The 15472-nt window shown below is 36.2% G+C and overlaps 1 protein-coding gene and 1 pseudogene across 3 annotated transcripts in view; one reads left to right on the forward strand and one right to left on the reverse strand.

Moving 5' to 3' along the window:
• Nucleotides 1–15472, forward strand: part of IFT80 (intraflagellar transport 80) — a 138309-nt gene that overhangs the window by 91611 nt on the left and 31226 nt on the right. For all 3 annotated transcript variants that reach the window (XM_055410678.2, XM_055410669.2, XM_055410695.2), the window contains 3 exons: nucleotides 4709–4872; nucleotides 10820–10884; nucleotides 12533–12668. In XM_055410678.2, the coding sequence (XP_055266653.2) occupies nucleotides 4709–4872; nucleotides 10820–10884; nucleotides 12533–12668 (365 nt within the window). The remainder of the gene's footprint in view (nucleotides 1–4708; nucleotides 4873–10819; nucleotides 10885–12532; nucleotides 12669–15472) is intronic.
• LOC129546038 (GTP-binding nuclear protein Ran-like) lies at nucleotides 1736–2805 on the reverse strand (annotated as a pseudogene).

Here is a 15472-nt window from a genome sequence, read left to right on the forward strand (position 1 = left end):
GAAGAGCCTCTTGTTGAAAGTGAAAGAGGAGAGTGAAAAAGCTGGCTTAAACCTCAACATTCAAAAAACTAAGATCCTGACATCTGGTTCCATCACTTTTTGGCAAATAGATGGGGAAAAAAAATGGAAACAGTGGCAGATTTTATTTTCTTAGACTCCAAAATCAATGCAGATGGTGACTACAAGCCATGAAATTAAAAGACTCTTGCTCCTTGGAAGGAAAACTGTGACAAACCTACACAGTGTATTAAAAAGCAAAGACATCACTTTCCTGACAAAGATCCATATAGTCAAAGCTATGGTTTTTCCGTTAGTCATGTGCAGATGTGAGAGTTGGACCATAATGAAGGCTAAACGCCAAAGAATTGATGGTTTTGAACTGTGGTGCTGGAGAAGACTCTTTTAGAGTCCCTTGGATAGCACGGAGAGCAAACCAGTCAATTCTAAAGGAAATCAACCCTGAATATCCATTGGAAGGACTGATGCTAAAGCTGAAACTATTAATACTTTGGCTTCCTAATATGAAGAGTCAACTCATTGGAAAAGACCTTGAAGCTGGGAAAGATTGAGGACAGAAGGAGGTGGGGGCAACAGAGGATGGCATCACTGACTCAGTGGACTTGAATCTGAGCAAACTGTGGGAGATAGTGAAGGACAGGGAAGCTTGGCATGCTGCAGTCCGTGGGGTCACAAAGAGTCAAACATGACTTAGCAACTGAACAAGAACAAAATATTAGAAAGTAAAATTGAGAGATTTAAAAGGTATCAATTTATTATAAATGATAAGAATAAACTTATTACAAGTAAACATCAGAGTTATGAGAGAATGACAGTGAAACAGGCAAATTACTATAACATAGTTTTGACCTCATTGTTCCCATATTTTCTGTCTTATATTTGTTTTAAAATACTGGTTGAAGTTCATTCATTTTATGAGGCACTACTAGGCTGTGATCTGGAGTTTGAAAAACAATATTCTCTACCAAAACTTTGTGTATACAGGACTGAGAAACTCTGGGCCAATTAACTGGAGTAAAGTAGTAATATCTACTACTCAGGAACCCACATTTTTCCATGAAAATGATCAATCAATCTGTCATGTACAGTGGTACCCTACTGAATCAGAGGTCAGAGTTAGAAAGTTCAACTCGATAAAACCACAAAGCATGAAAATATAATCTGCAATTACTTAAGATTAATACCCATGAACTCTTTTCACTAAAGCCATTTATTACCTCATTCCTTTACTCACCACTTAGGCAGCTCTTGAGAGTGTTATTAACAGGTTTTCTAGCCCATTTGTTGTTGTTTAGTTGCTAGATTGTGTCTGACTCTTTTGTGACCCTTATGCACCACAGCCTGCCAGGCTCCTCTGTCGATGGGATTTCCCAGGCAAGAATACTGGAGTGGATTGCCATTTCCTACTCTGAGATATTTTCCCAACCCAGGGATTGAACTTGTGTCTCCTGCATCTCCTGCATTGGCAGGCAGATTCATTACCACTGCACTACCTGGGAAGCCCATAACCTTCTACAAATAGCCAGATGATGAATGCTGGTGGGCTGTTAGAATTTGGCACAATGACAGGAAGAAAGTGACTGCTGGCAAAAGGGAGCATGGGGAAAAATAATGGCACAGAGCCATTTTTTTTTTTTTGGAAACACAACTTTATTCTGATTCTAAACAAAAAGGAATGGGAATGACAGTAACAAACAAGATTCCACCTCTCAATATTGTCATGTGACTATAGCAGTCTTATATTTGAAACTCGAGGAGGAAACAACTGTGTTCCAAAACACCTAAATATGCAAGTCCAAAAAATGAAGGTTTATTTTCTAAACTGCCATATTCACTTGAAAGCCCATCCATCTCCTTCAGCATCCAACGATTAAACACATGTTCTTCTTAGCTATATAGTAAAGTGGCAAACACGCTGCATCACTGACATCACAGGCTAGTTGCCTATAAAACTAGACTTCTGACACTGGGCCCCAGCTTCACTTTCTCACAGGTCGTCATCTTCATCCGGGAGAACAGTTGTCTGAGCAACCTCTAAATCGTGCCCGTGCTGTGCTGCCAAGACTGGGACCATGACCACCTCTGGCGGGGCAAGAGCAAGCATGGAGACAAACTCCAAGTTAGGGTCTCTGATCAGTTTTCCAGCAGACCAGAGGAAGGGCTTTTCAGAGTTGTAGTTACTTTTGGCAGAAATGTCATAGTACTGAAAATTCTTCTTTCAGTGGAAGACAGTTGACTTTGCCTTAACCTTTCTGTCCTTAATATCCACTTGGTTGCCACACAACACAGTTGGGATGTTCTCACACACTCATACCAGATCTCTGTGCCAGTTAGCCACATTCTTGTAAGTTAACTCTCAATGTTACATCCAACATTACAATGGCACACTGAGCTTGTATATAATAGCCATCTCTCAGTCTACCAAACTTCTCCTGACCAGCTGTATCCCATACACTGAACTTAATCGGTCCTCTGTTGGTATGGAACACAAGAGGATGGACCTTAACACCCAAGGTAGCCACATACTTCTCAAATTCACCAGTCAGATGACATTTCATGAATGTAGTTTTTCCAGTACCACCATCACCAACCAAAACAAGTTTGAACTGAACTTGGGGTTCTCCTTGGGAAGCCATTTCAGTGTTACTTCAGAAGTGTCTCTGTGCCCGTCTGACTGAGGGCTAGAAAGATGGCGGAAGCACAGCACCAACAGATTCTACTAAGTATCAAAGATATCAGTTGCACAGTTGCTGAAGAGTATGATCATCGTATTGATGACCCCGAGTGATCAAGAAAATAATTGTATCAGATTTTCTACCAGCTGTTTAATGATATTGAACCGATTGATTGATTGATATCGTAAATTTTTCAAGCAAAAAGACATCTTTGCCAATTAAAAGGTAAGATGTCAGCTATCTAAAAAACCATATTTTTGAAATTCTTTTTCACTTGAATAGTTCCAAATAAATTTACTTCTTTATACAGTATTTATAAATGTATATTAAATATGCTCTTAGTAAAGTCATATGTTAATAGCATAAATGATTAGATAATTAAAGAATATTTTATTTACTAACCATTGCTGGCCATATTTGTACATTAGAAATGTTTGCCCCTTGGAATAGTGTTTATTCACAGGAAGTTAAAGCTTTAGTGTGTTGTTTAGAAGAGAAAATGCTTTTATTACTGAGACAAAAAAAGAATATATACTAGTATGATGTGTCACTTGTCAACATTAGCAAATATTGTTTTCATAATGTGTAAGGACATTAAATAAGCCACGCAGCAGTACTCAAGTATTCATTTAATTCAAGTGTACATTTTTGGTATTCATTGTATACTAACTTTTGTTTCTCTTGATGTTTATTTCCTAATGGTTTCCACAGCAAAAAGGAACAGTTAGCAATTCTCGAATCAAGAAATAGTTCTGGGGAATTCCTTGGCCATTCAGTGGTTAGGACTCGGCTCTTTCACTGCTAAGGGCCCTGGTTCAATCCCTAGTTGGAGAACTAAGATTCCATAAGCTGTGTGGTGTGATCCAAAAAAAAAAGTTCTGAATCAAGGATAATCAGGATATATAGCTTGAACATAAAGTTTTAAGAAGTAATAATATGTTCAACTTTGAAGAAACAGACTCTCCAATATAGTAATAGTATGAGTGTAAATCAGTAAACATTTTAAAGGGGAGTTTAACAACATATGTTAAATTTTTAAAAATATATGCCCTTTGATCCACTTATTGCATTTTTAGGATTTATACTAAGGAAATAAGCAATGTAAACATACAGAGATGTGTATATACCTTAGACATTCTTTAAGAGTGGATAATTTGAAATAAAATGTCCATCAGGAAAGAGTTAATTAAGTTCTATCCATACTTTGCCATAAGTTATCTCTACGGAGGTAAGAAGATTGCAAGAGATCTTTTACTTTCTCTGTATTATTTGAATTGTTTTTTTGTAATGTTCTTAAAATTTCAAAGGAAAAAATAGCAGCCATAAAATGTTTACATTTTGACTTAAAAAATAAACAAAGGATACTATGCCTTGAATAGAGCTGTCATCACAGCAAATGAACCCAACTACCTGATATTAAAAAAACCAGATTTTTAGATATGAATACATTTATTCATGGTTACTATATTATTTTAAAATCAAAGCTTCTTATTTTAATAAATGCTCACTCTGCTGTTAATTTTTCAGTCATTTTCACTGTTTAGGACTCTACCTAGTATTTAATCTAGTTTAATACTGTAATTTAATGATCCTTAGCATAATCTTTAACTGTAAAATATGTGTTAATATTGTTTCACAAAACAAATAGTGTCTATCATTAAAAGATTCACTGAATTGTAAATTACATGATTTTTTATTGCTTTTGTATAGATATGCTTCTTTAGGAAAGGAAATGAATTATAATATTAAAGGAATCAAAACTTTATAGGGTGGTGATTATGGACATTTTCATTTTTCTTTTCCTACCTCCATCAAAAAACAAAAATCTAGGAAACAAAACAACCAAATGTTGACTTTTCAGGTTGTTTTTATATTTCATTCTTTATATATCTATGTCTTATTATTGTTTTAATTGTAAGATTTAGATATTTCCAAAGCATAAAATATTTTCTAATATGAAAATGAAAGTGTAGTAAATCCTACTTGAGAATACATCTTTATTCTGTATTTTTTAGACATTTTCTTCTTGTAGATGGTGGTGGTATCTATTTATATTCTTATGAAGGGCGCTTCCTTTCCTCTCCAAAATTTCCTGGAATGAGAACAGATATTCTAAATGCACAGACTGTCTCTCTGAGTAATGATACCATAGCAATAAAAGACAAAGCTGATGAGAAAAGTAAGTGCATTTTTATAATTTTCAATGAAATTTATTAAAATTTTCATCAATTGACTTTCATTTTCTTATCTATTAATATGTTGACTTTATATGGAAAAATGATGAGCTTTCTAATATGTCCTAATCATGAATTAAAGAACTAAAGTTGTATTATTTCCAGTTGATGGAACAAATAAATATTGTCACAACATCAAAGCTTGGTGGTAAGAAGTAAATGTGTATATTCAATAGCTGTTGGTATAGTTTTAATTCAAGACTGGGAGTCCTAAGAATGTATGTTAATTTTTAAGTTTATTGAAAGTATGTCCTTTTTATTTATTTAGTAACATGGTAAATATTGTGCTTCATTGTACTATTTATTCTGTTTATATATATTCATATATTTTTTATACTTACATATTTTTAAACTAAAGAAGTAGGAGAAAGTTACAAATAATTTTTTATTTTCATATAAAAATCTAGGCCACATTAGTGTTTAAAAATAAATTTAAGTATGTCAGGTGTTTTGGAATGCCACAGTATGAGTAAAACTATTTTTTTAAGGCAATGCTGTATCATAGCATGTATCCAACAGATAATATTGAGTGCTTCCTATGTGCCAAGTAGTCTTCTAGAAGTTGAGGATACAAAAATGCATTAAAAAAAACAGGTAATCAAGCAAATATAGTCAATTAATGATACATGCTGTGAAGAAAATGAATGCAGGGTGAGGGCATAGAGAATTCTAGAGCTGGGGCAGGGCAATGACTATAGGACAAGCGAATGCAAGGGTGGGAATGATTGGTAAAGGGAACAAGGCTTTAGGACTAGGTCAATGGCAGAAAGTGAAGAGGAACTAAAAAACCTCTTGATGAAAGTGAAAGAGGAGAGTGAAAAGTTTGGCTTGAAGCTCAACATTCAGAAAACAAAGATCATGGCATCTGGTCCCATCACTTCATGGGAAATAGATGGGGAAACAGTGGAAACAGTGTCAGACTTTATTTTTGGGGGCTTCAAAATCACTGTGGATGCTGATTGCAGCCAGGAAATTAAAAGATGCTTACTCTTTGGAAGGAAAGTTATGACCAACCTAGATAGTATATTAAAAAGCAGAGACATTACTTTGCCAACAAAGGTCCGTCTAGTCAAGGCAATGGTTTTTCCAGTGGTCATGTATGGATGTGAGAGTTGGACTGTGAAGAAAGTTGAGCACCGAAGAATTGATGCTTTTGAACTGTGGTGCTGGAGAAGACGCTTGAGAGTCCCTTGGACTGCAAGGAGATCCAACCAGTCCATTCTAGAGGAGATCAATCCTGGGTGTTCATTGGAAGGACTGATGCTCAAGCTGAAACTGCAATACTTTGACCACCTCATGCGACGAGTTGACTCACTGGAAAAGACTCTGATGCTGGGAAAGGTTGGGGGCGGGAGGAGAAGGGGACGACCGAGAATGAGATGGCTGGATGGCATCACCGACTCGATGGACATGAGTTTGAGTGAACTCCGGGAGTTGCTGTTGGACAGGGAGGCCTGGCGTGCTGTGATTCATGGGTCGCAAAGAGTCGGACACGACTGAGCGACTGAACTGACCTGAACATGAACTAAGCAGAGTGTGATAGAAGACACAAAGTTAGATAAGTAGCAGCCAGATCATGTAAAGACTTGGCCATGGTAAAGATGCTGGCATGAGAGAGTGAAGACAAGCATATTATCCTAAAATTTTTCCTGGGTGAATGAAGGATGGGGAACGAGGAAGTTTTGAGTAGCTCACACAAACCCGGAGTTCTGTTTTTGTCATGATAAGTTTAAATACTTTGTAGACATCCAAGAGGGGTTAGAGAGGAAACAATGAAATAAACAGATCCAGGGCTCAGGAGAGAGTTGGAGATGAGATATGAATCTGGGAGTCACTGATGTGTAGATGGTGCCATGGCATGATGAAGTCACCTAGAAAGTGAATATAGACAGAAAAGACCAGTGGCTGAGCACATCAGAGATCCAACCAGTCCATTCTAGAGGAGATCAATCCTGGGTGTTCATTGGAAGGACTTATGCTAAAGCTGAAACTCCAATACTTTGGCCACCTCATGTGACGAGTTGACTCACTGGAAAAGACTCTGATGCTGGGAAAGGTTGGGGGTAGGAGGAGATGGGGACGACAGAGAATGAGGTGGCTGGATGGCATCACTGACTCGATGGACATGAGTTTGAGTGAACTTCGGGAGTTGGTGATGGACAGGGAGGCCTGGTGTGCTGTGGTTCATGGGGTCGCAAAGAGTCGGATGCGACTGAGCGACTGAACTGAACTGAACTGAAAAGGAAAAAGAACTAATGAGGTAAGAGTGAGAGTGAGGTATCCTTAAAGCCTAGTGGTAAGATACAGAATAATTGTTCTTCTCTGTTAATACATATTACTAAACATTATTCATTACTGTGACATTTTAAAAAAAGGTATGACCTGGCTGTTAATTTTGTTAGTTCATGAAACACCTAATTTTGGAGCTAGAAAACTGTCCCACTTTTAAATTTTCAGTACTTTCAGATAGCATCACCTCTCATTCTGGTAGGAAAGATAATTCTCCTAAACAGAGCTATTATTCTCTCTCGTTATGCCTCAGGTGTTCTCTGAGAGAGGACATTTGGTAATTGTTTTGTTTTTAAAGGACTTCCTTCCTGTCTAAAAGAGAGGAAAGAGAATGAAATGAAATGAAATAAAGCAGAATCTAGACAGCAGACAGATTTAAGATGGGAGTGTAATTGTTAATAACTTGGAAGTCAGATTTTTGTCTTCAGTAAACTTAAATTTGAAAATCCCAGTGATCACTATGAAGTTTCTATGCTTTCCTTATTCAACATCACATATTTTAGATGGAAGCTATAGTAAGGTATATATGTTTCCAACGGAATATACCTTATTCTGAATTTTCCTATAGTTAATTCACACCTGAAACATATTTCATTATCATTTAAGCCGTTGATAATTCGTAGAATTTTAGAGCCAAAAAGAATTATGAACATTTTCAGAGTTATGGATTTACATGGAAATAAATTATGTTTTACTTACATAAACTTTGTTGAAAAAAATAATCATGTTATTCCATCCTGCCATAAACAGAAAATTTTAAAAACTAAAACTAAAATTATTGTAGAACTGATAGAAAATTGAGAAGGAAAATAGTTTTCTTATGTTTAAAGAAACTAGTAATTACTGAAGGCTATGGCAAGCCACTTCAGTACTCTTGCCTAGAAAATCCCATGGATGGAGGAGCCTGGTAGGCTGCAGTCCATGGGGTCGCTACGAGTCAGACATGACTGAGCAACTTCACTTTCACTTTTCACTTTCACACATTGGAGAAGGAAATGGCAACCCACTCCAGTGTTCTTGCCTGGAGAATCCCAGGGACAGGGGAGCCTGGTGGGCTTCCGTCTGTGGGGTCACACAGAGTCAGACACGACTGAAGTGACTTAGCAGCAGCAGCAGCAGACAAAGATATACACTAACAATAGAAAGTACAATTGAAGTACCTGGAATCTTTAACCTGTAAAAATTTTCTTTCAAGGGGAACATTCATGTAGGAAATCAGTGGTTCCTTCCTGACTTGGGAGTTCCTTTACAGGCAGGATTCTTTGAACCAAGCCTAGTAGTCGTACGTTATAGTAGGTGCTCAATTAATGCATGTTATGTGCATTTGATTATGGTTAAGGAGTAGAGGTACATATGATTAAGGTAGATACTCCTTATGATTAAGGAGTAGGAGTATTGCTTTTGGCTTGCTTCTCCTCATCCACCTTGCACGGATTCACTATGATGTCATTGTGAGTGATTCTTTGAAACAAAAGTCTGGGTAGAGGAAGGTGAAGTTAAGAGAGCAGTTACTTAGGTTTAGAAGCAACTCTTTCAGCTCCGAGCTCCTTAGTTGTCCAATCTACCAGTTTTTGTTGTATATTAAAATTAAAATACAGGTCCAGCCTCCCACTGAATCAGGACCACCTCCAGTTGTGGAAATTAGACAAATTCATCCATATACCTCCAGCTCTTTACAGTATGTGCAGTCAACAAAAGGATGGAAAACTTACTTTTTTAAAAAGTTAGTTTATATAGCTATGAAAATAACTGGGCTTAGTTATACCCAAAGCATTTTTTAAAATGGAAGTCAGATTTTTCTATTTTTGTTTCTGTACTTAGTTAAAAATTCTATAACAGTATTTTTTTCATTTTTGACAGCTAGATTGGCAATTTTAGAACATAACTTATTGAGAAGACATGATTTCCTCTGTGAATATAGCCAGTGACCTCAGACTTAACATCCTAAGGTTTACTAACAGCTATAAATCAATATACTAAAAAAGTATGATCCTCTGGAAATTAAATATGTTATACATATACTAGCAGTTTTATGATTCTGTATAAATTGTCCAATTTCTTTTGCTGACTACTCGTGTCACTTGTCTTTTCGTTTTTGTAATTCTTTGTGTGTGTTCAGTCATATGAAATAACTGTTGGAGATGAATCTTGAGCTGGAGTAATTTGGGAATTACTTAAAGAGAATCACTAAAGCACTGACAGTTTTCAAAGAGCAAAAAATAGTGGGCAATATCTCTGTCACTTATGACACTAGGAGAAGCTTTTGGTGAAACAGAGAAGGGGCAGAGGCAGCTTTTGTTCCTGGCTTCTTCAGTACATATCTCCAATAATTTTTACAATTTTGCCTACTCAGAATATCTGAGAAAGATGGGATTTGAAATAGAGAACTTTGAGTTATCATTTTTTAGATAATGATTGATGTCATGAAAATAATCCAGGAAAGTATATAGCATGAAAAGGTGACCTAAAACAAAACTTAGGAACAGGGATCACCAAAGAAGGAAGAACTAGCAAAAAGAGAATAAGGGATGGTCCAAAATAGGAAAGAATCAGGAGAAAACAGTGTTTTTTGATAGTTCACATAGGAGTTTTAAGAAAGAGGATGGTCAGAAGTATCCAGTGCTCCTGGGAGGTCAAGTCTAAAAGTAGATTCTTGACTAAAAATAGACTCTTGGATTTGGCATCATATGAGTCATTGATGATCCAGGCAAGAGCCTTTGCATCAGTGTAGTGAGGTTGAACATCAAGTTGCTCAGTGGTAAAGAATCCGCCTGCTAATGCAGGAGACACAGGAGACTCAGGTTCAGTACCTGGGTTGGGAAGATCCCCTGGAGGAGGAAATGGCAACCCACTCCACTATTCTTGCCTGAAAAATCCCATGGACAGAGGAGTCTGGTAGGCTACAGTCCATAGGGTTGCAAAGAGTCAGGCAACTGAACACACAGACTGAGCAACTGAACACACAAAAACCCATTTCAGGGAACTGAAAGTCCAAACCCTATAATCATACGCTTGGTCTTTCTGGTGACCCTATAGGTATCCTGAAGCTATCTAGGGAATCACCCAGAGTCTCTCTATTAGCATAGCAAAGACATTTCTGTGACTCAGAAAATTCCAAGGGTTGTGGAAGATCTGTGTCAGGAACCCAAGACAAAGACCACACAAATTATCACACAGTAGTGTACTGACCACAGGGAACTCATCACTACATAATTTCCTGGTAGTATAGTAGGCATTCAATACATTTTTCCTTTGTGAAATGATTGTCTGGGTTGTTATGCTGGTCTAAATCAGAGTTATGAAAATTACAAACTGCATCCAGATTTGGACTTGCCATTTTTGATCCTGTGGTACATTGATTCCATACCGTTAATAATAATTCTAATTAGGGAATGTATATTTTAGGAAGACATGTTTGGTTCCACTGAGAAATATGACCTTATTACTAACTACGAATTTGATGCTGCTGCTCTTTGGTGCTGATAGGTATGCTGTGGTCCAAAAAGTTAAATAATTTCTCATTAGGATTATGATAGCTCCATAGAAATTTGCCAGTAAAAATTCTAATATAATATGGTAATTACTGCTTTACTTTTTTTCAAGTAATCTTCCTCTTTGAGGCATCAACTGGAAAACCAATGGGAGACGGGAAGTTTCTTTCTCATAAGGTGATGAATATTAGCTATTTTTAATGTAAATAGTTATGTACTTCTTTTCAAAATTAAAGTTTTCAGACTTCCCTGGTAGTCCAGTGGTTAAGATTTTGCACGTCCATTGCAGGGAGCATGGGTTTGATCCCTAATTGGCAAAGTTCCATGTGCTCCATGGTATGGCCAGAAAACAAAAATTGAAAGCAAAACACTAGGAGCAAAATTAATGTTTTCATTTTAAGGAGGAAAACATGGAGATTACTTTTATATTTAAAACCAGTGTGCATTCTATATAGAGTATTTTGCCTAAAAATGTCTTAAAGACTAAGCAGTATTAAATTCTGTAATGGAAAGCTATATATATGCAAATTAATTGAATGAAAGAATCTAACGTGTGTTTTTGTTCAAGCTCTTTACTCCTTTTTTAAAAATTATTATTTGTTTTATTTATTTTTGACTGTGCTCATTCTTCATTGCTGTGCATGGGCTTTCTCTAGTTAAGGCACATGGACTTCAGTAATTGCAGTGCATGGGCTCAGTAGTTGTGAGTTCGTTACCCCACAGCATGTGGATTCTTAGTTTCTGGACCAGGGATCGAACTCATGTCCCCTGCATTGGCAGGTGGATTTTTAACCACTGAACCACCAGAGAAGTCCCTCTTTACTGCTTTTCAATAAAATATTCTATCTTGGTTAAACTTTTAGCACATATAGTATCAGTAAATAAAAATGTGTTTATACATCAATACAGCTTATACTTTTCCCATTGACCTGTTCTAACCCTTTTTTTTTTTTAGGTTTTAAGACTGTAGTTAAACTGAAAAAAAAAAATCCTGAATTGCAAGCTGTTTATTAGTTTCTGACTTTTAGCCTTAGAACAAACAAATGGCACGATTCCATTGAGTCATCCTCCAATAAGCGATATATTAGGGTTTAAAGATGTTTTTAACTTTATTGTTCAGTGCTACTAGTGAAGTGTTACCCTATATTTTATTTTCTTCTTTTTGTAATTATTAGTTGAATAACAAATACATTCAGTGGTTCAGAAATGGAAAAGCAGTCAGTGAAAAACTATTCCTGCTGCACCTGTCAGTATAGTTCCTTTCCACCGAATAAGTAGCCATCATTATTAATCTTTTTACCCTTCCAGAGGTTTTTAGTGCATACATGAACAAAATGGGTATATGTTCCTTTCTCTTTCTTCTACAAAAAGATGACATATAAGTCTGCACTTTGCTTTTCTCATGGAACATTCTATTTCTGGAAATTTTTCCATATCAGTAAATAAAAGTACTTTTGCAGTCCTTCTTCCTGCCATAAGTATAACATTTTATGGATGTATCAAAATTTGTCTAACTTGTGCCCAAATGATGGACACAAATGGAAGTGTTTTTCAGCTTATAGAGTTTCAAAGATTACATTACTTTATGGTGTTCTAATGGGCATTTTTCCCTTGTAAATTAAAAAACAAGTAATTACACTTCAGCTTTTGAATTATTTTTATATTAGCAGTTAAGTTATTTAGCAGGGACATTTTACCATTATAAGCAGGTAAATGATATTTAATTTATCTTTAAATAAACATATGTTCTTGTAAGTAAACAATTAAAATAATCTGATGTAAGCACTAAAACTAATCCAGAATTTTCATTCTTTAAAAATTTTAGAATGAAGTTTTGGAAATTGCTCTGGATCAAAAGGGACTCACCAATGATAGAAAAATTGCTTTCATTGATAAAAATAGAGATCTCTATATCACTTCAGTGAAACGATTTGGGAAGGAAGAACAGATTATCAAACTTGGTAAAATAATTGTAATACATTTAAATTTTTTATTATTTTCAGTATTCTTAGATCTACTCTTTATATTATACTAAATAGCTTACTTGCTTGAATGAATCTGTGAATAATGCTTTGGTCTCCTAACATTTCTTTTTTTTTTAATGTAATTAATTTATTTTTTATTGGAGGCAAATTATTTTACAATATTATATTGGTTGGTTTTGCCATACATTGATATGAATTTGCCCCGGGTTTACATAAGTTCCCCCTCCTGAACCCCCCTCCCACCTCCCTCCTCCCTTTATCCTCCCTCTGGGTCATCCCCGCATGCCAGCCCCGAGCATCCTATAACATGCATTGACCCTGAACTAGTGATTCGTTTCACATATGACAACATACGTGTTTCGAAGCCATTCTCCCAAATCATCCCACCCTCACCCTCTCCCATAGAGTCCCAAAGACTTTTCTATACATCTGTGTCTCTTTTGCTGTCTCGTATACAGGGTTATCATTTGCATCTTTCTAAATTCCATATATATGTGTTAGTATACTGTATTGGTGTTTTTCTTTCTGGCTTACTTCACTCTTTATAATGGCTCCAGTTTCATCCACCTCATTAGAACTGATTCAAATGTATTCTTTTTAATGGCTGAATAATACTCCATTGTGTATATGTACCAAAGCTTTCTTATCCATTCGTCTGCAGATGGACATCTAGGTTGCTTCCATGTCCTGGTTATTATAAAACAGTGCTGCAATGAACATTGGAGTACACGTGTCTCTTTCAATTCTGGTTTCCTCGGTGTGTATGCCCAGGAGTGCGATTGCTGGATCATATGGCAGTTCTATTTCCAATTTTTTGAGGAATCTCCACACTGTTCTCCATAGTGGCTGTACTAGTTTGCATTCCCACCAACAGTGTAAGAGGGTTCCTTTCTCTCCATATCCTCTCCAGCATTTATTGCATGTAGACTTTTGGATAGCAGCCATTCTGACTGGTGTGAAATGGTATCTCATCGTGGTTTTGATTTGCATCTCTCTGATTATGAGGGATGTTGAGCATTTTTTCATGTGTTTGTTAGCCATCTTTATGTCTTCTTTGGAGAAATGTCTGTTTAGTTCTTTGGCCCATTTTTTGATTGGGTCATTTATTTTTCTGGAATTGAGCTGCAGGAGCTGCTTGTATAATTTGGAGATTAATCCTTTATCAGTTGCTTCATTTGCTATTATTTTCTCCCATTCTGAAGGCTGTCTTTTCACCTTACTTATAGTTTCCTTTGCTGTGCAGAAGCTTTTGATTTTAATTAGGTCCCATTTGTTTATTTTTGCTTTTATTTCCAATATTCTGGCGATCCTGCTGTGATTTATGTCGGAGAGTGTTTTGCCTATGTTCTCCTCTAGGAGTTTTATAGTTTCTGGTCTTACATTTAGCTCTCTAATCCATTTTGAATTTATTTTTGTGTATGGTGTTAGGAAGTGTTCTAGTTTCATTCTTTTACAAGTGGCTGACCAGTTTTCCCAGCACCACTTGTTAAAGAGACTGTCTTTTCTCCATTTTATATTCTTGCCTCCTTTGTCAAAGATGAGGTGTCCATAGATGCGTGGATTTATCTCTGGGCTTTCTATTTTGTTCCATTGATCTATATTTCTGTCTTTATGCCAGTACCATACTGTCTTGCTGACTGTGGCTTTGTAGTAGAGCCTGAAGTCCGGCAGGTTAATTCCCCCAGTTCCATTTTTCTTCCTCAAGATTGCTTTGGCTATTCGAGGTTTTTTGTATTTCCATACAAATTGTGAGATTATTTGTTCTAGTTCTGTGAAAAATATCGTTGGTAGCTTGATAGGGATTGCATTGAATGTATAAATTATTTTGGGTAGTATACTCATTTTTACAATATTTATTCTTCCAATCCATGAACATGGTATATTTCTCCATCTATTAGTGTCCTCTTTGATTGCTTTCAGTAGTGTTTTATAGTTTTCTATGTACAAGTCTTTTGTTTCCTTAGGTAGATATATTCCTAAGTATTTAATTCTTTTCGTTGCAACAGTGAATGGAATCGTTTCCTTAATTTCTCTTTCTATTTTGTCATTATTAGTGTATAGGAATGCAAGGGATTTCTGTGTGTTGATTTTATATCCTGCAACGTTACTGTAATCATTGATTAGCTCTAGTAGTTTTCTGGTAGAGTCTCTAGGGTTTTCTGTGTAGAGGATCATGTCATCAGCGAACAGTGAAAGTTTTACTTCTTCTTTTCCAATTTGTATTCCTTTTATGTCTTTTTCTGCTCTGATTGCTGTAGCCAAAACTTCCAGAACTATGTTGAATAGTAGTGGTGAGAGTGGGCACCCTTGTCTTGTTCCTGACTTTAGGGGAAATGCTTTCAGTTTTTCACCATTGAGGATAATGTTTGCTGTGGGTTTGTCATATATAGCTTTTATTATGTTGAGGTATGTCCCTTCTATTCCCACTTTCTGGAGGGTTTTTATCATAAATGGATGTTGAATTTTGTCGAAGGCTTTCTCTGCATCTATTGAGATAATCATATGATTTTTATTTTTCAGTTTGTTAATGTGGTGTATTACGTTGACTGATTTGCGGATATTGAAGAATCCTTGCATTCCTGGGATAAAGCCCACTTGGTCATGATGTATGATCTTCTTAATATGCTGCTGGATTCTGATTGCTAGAATTTTGTTAAGGATTTTTGCATCTATGTTCATCAGTGATATTGGCCTGTAGTTTTCTTTTTTTGTGGGGTCTTTACCAGGTTTTGGGATTAGGGTGATGGTGGCCTCATAGAATGAGTTTGGAAGTTTCCCTT

Source organism: Moschus berezovskii, chromosome 1, assembly GCF_049115385.1.
Source record: "Moschus berezovskii isolate FMDL1 chromosome 1, NW_MosBer_1.0, whole genome shotgun sequence".
NCBI classification, from domain to species: domain Eukaryota; kingdom Metazoa; phylum Chordata; class Mammalia; order Artiodactyla; family Moschidae; genus Moschus; species Moschus berezovskii.